The 9,146-nt window shown below is 42.8% G+C and overlaps 1 protein-coding gene across 3 annotated transcripts in view; it reads right to left on the bottom strand.

Moving 5' to 3' along the window:
* Positions 1-6,777: 6,777 nt before the first annotated feature.
* Positions 6,778-9,146, bottom strand: part of fgf13a (fibroblast growth factor 13a) — a 50,327-nt gene continuing 47,958 nt past the window's right edge. For all 3 annotated transcript variants that reach the window (XM_030764852.1, XM_030764851.1, XM_030764850.1), the window contains exon 5: positions 6,778-6,914. In XM_030764852.1, the coding sequence (XP_030620712.1) occupies positions 6,778-6,914 (137 nt within the window). The remainder of the gene's footprint in view (positions 6,915-9,146) is intronic.

Below are 9,146 nucleotides of genomic sequence, written 5' to 3'. Positions count from 1 at the left end.
GGAAGCATACGGTTTTATTATTAAAGAGCTCTCAGTGCTATGATTGGAAGATTATGGGTTAGAGGCAGGAAAAGCAGTGTTACGGAACAATGTAATTTAATATGCGATTTCATATTAGATCGATTTTAGATAGATTACGCACTCAAATAAAGCAATGTGTGCCATCTTACTGAAAACCTCAAAACCGAAATGAAAGATCTGTTTTTTTCCCCCCCTATCATTTATTAATCTCTCGTCACGCAATTGCATCAAATTACATAAAAACCACTATTCTCAGCAAACGTCATCGAGAGATGTGTTCACGCGAGCAGTTTCAATCTGACCAAATTACAAATGAAAAAGGAAAACTAGTGCAGGTTCTAGTACACACTACAGTAACAGCAGGTTGAGCAGTCAGGGTTTAGAATGATTAGCCGTGGATTACCCGTTTAGAGAAGGGATTAAGCTTTTGCTCCGGATTATACAGACACTTTAATTCCATTGTTCATAGTGTAGATGATCCTACATCCCCTCTCTCTCTCTCTCTCTCTCTCTCTCTCTCTCTCTCTCTACAGCCTCTTAGGCCGTTTGTTCTGTCTGGTGTTTAGCACTACGGCTATTGCTCCGTACGAGAGCAGGGCCACACCCTTGACCCCAGTGCTTTATACAACCTGTGTCAATTTTAATATAACGCTCTTAGTGTTATGGCCGAGATGACAAGATCTTGAACCATGATCAGCAATCACAGATGTATCTGAAAAACGCATTTTCAATCGAAAATATGAACTGATCTGTTTGAAAGTTTACGAAGCATGTTTTGGTCTGCTGAAGAAATTTCATCAAAATGTAGTAACGAGTGAACAGTTTCAATAATGTTTTCGTGGCTAAATATTAATTTATGATGGATAGACAGGCTTTCTTTCCTCCTTCCTTCCTGTCTCTATCAAAAACACGACTAAACAAAAGGATTGTATTCCTCATAAGCGCATGAATAGTTTGTATGTCATCAACGGGTGCTTCGAATCCATTTGAAATGATTGACATTTCCCAAGCGAGAACCATTGTGAGACACTTACCGTCTTGAATACGAAAGAAAAAAAAAAATTGTTTTCACTGTTTGCCGCACCAATTTTTTTCTATCGAACATAAAAACTTGAGCTTTCTCTGTGTGAGGAAAAAAAAAAATACAAAAGCCCCTGGAGTCTGTTTCACAGTGACAGTGTCTGTGTCTGTGTCTGTGACACACCGTTTGTGATGGTTCTCTCAGCTCTCCTGCAGTCACTGAAGGTTCTGTCTCTGTACAGTGTGTGTGTGTGTGTGTCCTGCAGTGAACTCAGGGTGCTGTGCTCTGACTACACAAGCGGCAGAGTCTTGCATAATACCAGACACTTCAATATGGAGCACTCTTCTCCTTCTTCCCTTTGGTCTGCGACGCGATTAGCTGCAGGTCTCTCCAAATGCCTTTAAATCAGAGGCCGATAGCTCTTATCTGAAGTCTCCAAAGCAAGCGCTGGCGTCCCGATCTGGAACCCATCCGCTCCGACGCTTAATTTAGAAGGGTTTTTTTTTTTAACTCGTGTATCTGAGAGATTACATACTTAAAATGCACAGATGCTTTTTATTAATGCTATTCTGTTTACTGTTATCTTCCACACCATGTTTTTTTTTTCTTCATTGTTATTATTATTATTATTATCACGCAGTTATTTCTGCCAAAGCAACTTTTATGCATATCAGAAGCAGATAGTGTGTGGAGAGACAGTGTCATAAGGGTGAGGAGGTGAAATGGAAGTTGTCTACTGGGATGGGCAAATGGATTTGCTCTTCAGCAGAGTGGGGGAACATGAGGCACTGGGCAAAGACAGCCGAACAGACAAATGGGTTTTAACTCATATATTTAAAGTACCAGTGTCTACTGGGAGAGTACGAGGGCAATTGTCTGTCTGGATCAGTCATTATTGTGTGTGTGTTTGATGGATTGATTGATTGATTGAAATCAATGATCATTACTATAAGAAGTGCTTGCTAAAACTTTTTTCAGTACTGCAACCATTTTATACTTTAAATGTGAACACACACCTTTACAGTAGCTACGACAGTATTTCTATATACTGTGGAGAACTGCTGTCATTATCTCACACGAGAACGAATTTTATTTGAATCACAGATGACTGTTAAAGAATTTAACCACTCTGGTGATGATTTCAAACCAACACAATCTTCTGTCTTTGAATCATATATGGGCTTTTTCTGTGGTGAATGTGCTAACATGTACATTGATGTGAGGTTTCCTGTTAATGAACCAATTTTTCCCACATGTTCTGCGTCAGCAGCCATTAAATATTCAGTCTCCTAAGTGTGTTTGTGTGTGGTGTGTACGTGTGTGTGTGTGTGTGTGTGTGTGTGTGCTTGCACACACGTGTGTGTGTTTTTGTGTGTGTGTGAGGTGTGTGCCTCAAGACATGACAGCTGGTCTTAACCCGAAACCCCCTGAGGACTTTTCTTCATTAGTCTGACCGCGGTGTTCATTTCTGACTGGTCTCGGTAAGAGAGAATGTCCTGTTGGAGATGTCTGGTCCAGAGGCTGTCGACCTGTTCCCGCTAATGAATTGGAGTGTCGTGGCTAATGAATGGGGCTACAGGGGCTGGGGGGATTAAAGTAATGCAGAGCACAGCATTGCGAGGGACAGCTCCTCCCCCACATGCCGTCTTCATTAACTGTCCTGCCTGTAAATCTAATGGCATAGAACCCTCATGTTTATTTTATCATCTGCTTTAACCTGCCTGCCAAGCCCTGAACGACGGGCAGGCCCCACTGTCACTCAAACTCTTCCTTTTTCCTCTTTCTCTCTCTCTCTCTCTCTCTCTCTCTCCCCTTAGGATGTACAGAGAATTTGTTCGTTGGGCTCGAGAGAAAAAGCCTCCACAGAAACCCAGGAGACAGGACATGGACAGCCGTCAGCTTCCACCCCACAACCAACAACATCTGATACACTTTGTTGCTTTTTTAAACCCCCCCGACACTCTACGTTTCCATAAGGAGAACTTGTGACCTCAGCAGGGGTACAGTGTTTGGTTTAATTCGGTGTGTTCTTTAAGTCAACGATAGAGCCACGTGTTCAGTCTTTTCTAGCGGCACAACGGTTCTCGTCTTGATGGAGAGGTATTGTGAGTGGATGGGATAGCGCGCATCCTGTGAATCAAAGCGTAACAAACATCTGAGGAAATTTCGCTTAAAAAAAAAAACAAAAAAAAAACAAACCCTGCTTTTGCTCATACGACTCAGGGGCGTAGGGTCGGGTACCCTCGACATGCAAGCTCACAGAGGCAATATTTACATGCGCTGTAATGATTTTATTGATCAGTCTAATTAACAAATGGAGAAGGATAACGCGCGAGAGAGCAGAATGGATCATTCTCCTGTCTTTACGCACCCCAGGTAACGAAACGAGACACACCCCCTTATGGACAGGCGGAGAGTCTTGCTGGGCTGAATACGTGTGTCTTGATGAATGCATGTTCACTAAACTCCTCTCTTCATTAGAGGCAGAGATGAGTCAGAGGTGAATCCTGTAGTCCACTGTTAGTGTTACCGTAGGTTATTCCAGGAAACACAGCTTGGGTTATAGGACTTCCACGGCAATATTGATTCATTATATAACTCTGTGAGGTCTAAACCATCTGGGGGGGCTTTGATTCTGAAGGCAATTAAAGCGTAAAGCCCTCTTCTGGAGTGATTCATCTTTGTCTAGAGGAGGATACGGTTGACACCGCGACCTCTGCTAGCCAGCAAAACATATCAAAAAAACTACAAGCAGCTTTTCCACAGGGACATTTCCACGTCATCTCCCTACTGTAACTCTGTCAAACAGATGCTTCTGTTAAGACACACACAGACACAGACACACACACACGCACACACACACACACACACACACACACACACAAAAGCACCGCAGGATGCTTATTGTTCAAAGGTAATTGAACTGACTATTTTTCGTCCCAAAAACAATGAATTAATCAGCTTTTGCGCTTCTCCATATTTTGGTTTTGATTCAACGATGTCAGCCTGTTCGTGCGTTCTCAAAGCCTTCAAATAAATATGATGAAATGAAATGAAAGAACTTCTTCTTTTTTTTTTCCCTTTTTTTTTTTTTTTACGCGCCGTGTCGCACCGACCTGCAGCACAAGCTTAATTGAATGGGTTTTTTTTTTTTGAGAAGAAAATGTCCAGAAGGGAAAACATGTTTTTAACTCATTACAGTAAATCATAAAGCCTGTTGTTCTCGTGGTTGTCACCTATAATAGTGAATAGGACCGACGTACACATCGCGAGGCAATATAATAATTACCGTGAAAGAAAGCTACGTTGAAAAGTGTATATTTCACTGATAGCGTTAAATGCTTTCTACCTGTGGTTACTGTAGCCAGCCTAAGATGATTACTCATCGTCTATAAACGTACTGTGTGATTTTCAGCATGAACTATGCCACAACACCAAACCGTTTTTTCCTCATTTTCTGCCGCATTAATTCTTGTCTGTCAAGACATCCTTCCAATAGTATAATTTCTTTCTTTTTTGTATTACTGGGTAACGTTTCATTGTGGCCTGTGATAAAAAATGAACATGACAGACAGGAAAACAAAATAAAGCAAGTAGACACATTTTAAAAGTATCTCTTAATACAAACATTTTATTCAGTGCATTTTGTTTATACAACAAATAATAAACAACTGGAAGGTACCAGGCAGAGAGCCAATCGGTACGTGTTGTTTTTGTTTTGTTTTTTTTTTTCTTTTGTTTTTGTTGGTTTAATCCTGGTAGTTTGGAACACGTGATCCAGTACGGGATTGACACACATTAGCCTACATCATGCAGCTCTACTCCAGAATTCCCTGCTGTTTCCCATGCAACAGATATGTTCACCTAAAAAAGAAAAAAAAAAAAACAGGAAAAGAAAAACAAAAAAAGAGAGAGAAAAACAAAAAAAGAAACCAAAAATAAAATGACAGGACACGGAAGAGAGAAGGCCTCCCTCTCTCCCGTCCGTCGCATGTTTAAACGAGTTATGTTGCCGGAGGGAAAGATTACGCAGCCCATAAAACCATAGAGGGTTCTCTTCGCATACAACTTTTTTTTCTTTTCTTTTTTTTTTTTTCTTCTTTTTGTACATGCCCTGTACAAGAAAGGGAAGGTTTTTTTTTCTTTTTTTTCCGTCAAGTTTTTTTTTTTTTTTTTTTTTTATCACTTTTACAAATGTTACATATCCTATAAAATGTTAAGACACCTAAAATTCCACAGTATGTGTTCTTTTCTCTTGTTTATATAGAAAATCGTCACCACGATAAGTTACTCATACACGAAACAGAGTCCAGGTACGGGGACCTCCCCGCGTCCTCGATGGGTCCCCGCGAACGGGGTGACCCCAAACTCAGCCAAGAGAGAGCAGACATGGAAGGGAAAGGCAAGAAAACACGAAGCACTCAGTCAGTCCGAAGGGGACGAAGGCAAAGAAGGACGTAACGGCAAAGGGGGGGGGGGGCACAGGAGGGAGGGTCGGGAACACGGAACAGTCGTGTCGTACCGCACACGCGCGCATGCACGCTCGGGAGCGCACCGTCTAAAAAAAAAAAAAAAGCACTTTCTAGAATACCGAGCCTTCAAAGCTCCCAGCAGCCTTCTCTCGACGTTTCAGTTTCTCATCCCTCTGATCTTCCTCTGTTAGAAAACCTCCCTTTCATTTCCAAAATACACCAACAAGAGAGAGAAAAGAAAAAAGAAAGAAAGAAAAACAGTTCATCATTCTTTCATGCCTATGTATACTGGCGCGGTCCAAAACATCTTAAAGGGACACTCTTAGAAAGATCTGTCTTTGGTGTGCTGGAACCCCTTCCAATGTGGAACCTCAAACGAAAACAAACAAACAAACAAACAAAACACTGTTACGGAGAGAGAACAAGAGGAAGAGAAGGAAACAAACACGCACGGCTAATTAAAACGATTAGCAAGCAGAAGTAGGACCATGGCCTCCCACTCTCTCTCTCTCTCTTTAATTTGAGGAGAAGTGGCATTCCCCCTTTCTCTACAGGTGAGCAGAATGCAGGCTTTTAATTCCCATGCTAGAGAGCAGTCTCTCTAAGCGAGTGCACAATTAAACGCAGTGATGCTAGAGCCTGAGCCCCTGAAAAAGACCTGGGGTTTGAAAACTGTCGCCTCCTCCTCCTCCTCCCTCAGGAAAAGCAGAAATAACAAAGAGGACAGGGCCTCCTCTCCAGGCCTGCAGCCAAGCAGCTAAAAAACCTCACTCTTTGCCCTGAAGACTTAATACATGTAATCGTTTATCAGGACCTACAAATGGTAACTAATGAGCTTTAATGAAGAGAAAAAAACAAAAACAAAAAAAAAAACCCAACTCGGTGTCAGCGTCTGCCTACAAGACAGGGACCCAAAACTGAATTTCTCAAAAGTCAACGGTTTGCATGTTTTGTTTTGATGTTTTTTTCCTTGTTTTTTTTTTTTTTTTTCACATATGCGAGATGCCATTAACTGTGGTAAGGAGTAGAACCATAAAAACCAGGCCATTTCAAACTCAACTCAGATCGTATGGAACAGTAACTCTAATCTGATCATGTCTGGCGCGGTGGCTGATGATGTTCGCCGTGGTTGTCCTGATCCATCGAGAGCCTTATTTTTTTATTTTTTATTTTTTTTCAGGAGAGAATTCTGCGTATAGTCACGAGCGTCCGGAGGTTTGGTGAAGGCGTCGGGTTAACAGAACCGGGCCGGGCTTTGCCGGGCTACGTGGACTCGTTCTGACTCACGGCCTTGCCGCCGTTCAGCACGGCCGAGGCGCTGCGGCTCTTGGTGGGCGTGCCGCTGCCGGAGCGCGAGAACTCTGTCAGGTCATGCAAGGAGGGCTCCCGGTACATGGCAACTGGAGAGAGAGGGAAAAAGAGAGGGAAAGAGAGGGGGGGGGGGGAGACAGAGGAAGAGAGAGAGAGGGAGGGAGACAGAGGAAGAGAGAGAAAGAGATTACTCCATCTAACCTTACACAACGGTAAGAGAGACAGGAGAACACAGTGTGCAACAGACCACACACACACGCACGCACACACACACACACACACAGACACATTTGTCTTTATATTCAAGAGGGGACATCCCATTGACTTCAGTTTAACGGTAATGAAAGATTAATATCCTGACTCTAACCATAATCAAACAAACTTTTGGTACATTTTGTTTTAACGACGACAGCGGTGTCTTAATAAAAATCCTAAGTGGAAGCAACAAATGCCCCCACAGGGCCCAATGTGCCAGATATTTCTATTCTAATTATCCTGCTTATTCATATCCTATTTGGTCCACATGAACCTTAACCACACACATGCACACACTCACACACACACACACACACACACAATTAATCTTCTTTCTTGGAGTGAAAAACAATGAAATGTAGTAAAGGAGGAATATTTGTCCAGTAAGAAAACAGCACACTGATGGTGTCATGAGCATTTGATAGTACCAGTGTGTTGTTGTGTGTATGTTGTGTGTTCCTGTGTGTATGCTGTGTGTGTGCTGTGTGTATGTTGTTTCTATGCTGTGTGTGTGCTGTGTGTATATTGTGTGTTCCTGTGTGTATGCTGTGTGCATGTTGTGTGTTGCTGTGTGTATGTTGTTTCTATGCTGTGTGTACATTGTGTGTTCCTGTGTGTATGTTGTGTGTATGCTGTGTGTTGCTGTGCGTATGTTGTGTGTATGTTGTGTGTTGCTGTGTGTATGTTGTGTGTATGCTGTGTGTATGCTGTGTGTTGCTGTGTGTATGCTGTGTGTTGTTGTGTGTATGTTGTGTGTATGTTGTGTGTGTGTTGTGTGTGTGCTGTGTGTGTGCTGTGTGTATGTTGTGTGTATGTTGTGTGTGTGCTGTGCGTATGTTGTGTGTATGCTGTGTGTTGCTGTGCGTATGTTGTGTGTATGTTTGTATGCTGTGTGTTGCTGTGTGTATGTTGTGTGTATGCTGTGTGTTGCTGTGCGTATGTTGTGCGTATGTTGTGTGTATGTTGTGTGTATGCTGTGTGTTGCTGTGCGTATGTTGTGTGTATGTTGTGTGTTGCTGTGTGTATGTTGTGTGTATGCTGTGTGTATGCTGTGTGTTGCTGTGTGTATGCTGTGTGTTGCTGTGTGTATGTTGTGTGTATGTTGTGTGTATGCTGTGTGTTGCTGTGTGTATGTTGTGTGTATGTTGTGTGTGTGCTGTGTGTATGTTGTGTGTGTGCTGTGTGTGTGCTGTGTGTTGCTGTGTGCTGCTGTGTGTATGCTGTGTGTATGCTGTGTGTATGTTGTGTGTGTGCTGTGTGTATGTTGTGTGTGTGCTGTGTGTATGTTGTGTGTGTGCTGTGTGTATGTTGTGTGTGTGCTGTGTGTGTGCTGTGTGTTGCTGTGTGCTGCTGTGTGTATGCTGTGTGTATGCTGTGTGTATGTTGTGTGTGTGTTGTGTGTATGTTGTGTGTGTGCTGTGTGTTGCTGTGTGTATGTTGTGTGTATGTTGTGTGTATGCTGTGTGTATGTTGTGTGTGTGCTGTGTGTTGCTGTGTGTATGTTGTGTGTATGTTGTGTGTATGCTGTGTGTATGTTGTGTGTGTGCTGTGTGTTGCTGTGTGTATGTTGTGTGTGTGCGCTGTGTATATGTTGTGTGTGTGCTGTGTGTATGACGTGTGTGTTGCTGTGTGTATGTTGTGTGTGCTGTGTGTATGTTGTGTGTATATTGTGTGTTCCTTGTGTGCTTTGTGTGTGTTGAGTGTACGTTGTGTGTGCTGTGTGTATGTTGTGTGTATGCTGGGTTGTGTGTATGCTGGGCAATACTCCAGGCCGTACTTTCAGCCTGGTGACTTTCTTAGAGACCAAGCTCTAATCCAAGGACTTCAGAGAGGCGGCTTTTTACACCACAGCCATAAAATCCACCAGACGACCAGTTCTTCTAAAATGATATCTGATGTCGAGTCCTCCCGAAACAACGACGACAGCGACATCACAAAGACTTCCCCTCACCTAACCCATGGCTCCTTTGCCTACCAGGATCAATCGATGCAGCACTTCAGAGGAAAGCTGTTAGAATCGATACCTGACGTATTAGAAGAACTGTTGTGCAACCCAGCGCAAAGCC

This window comes from Chanos chanos, chromosome 2 (assembly GCF_902362185.1).
Source record: "Chanos chanos chromosome 2, fChaCha1.1, whole genome shotgun sequence".
NCBI classification, from domain to species: Eukaryota; Metazoa; Chordata; class Actinopteri; order Gonorynchiformes; family Chanidae; genus Chanos; species Chanos chanos.
The sequence above is the reverse complement of the archived record's forward strand: the minus strand, read 5'-3'. Positions and strand labels throughout refer to the sequence as shown.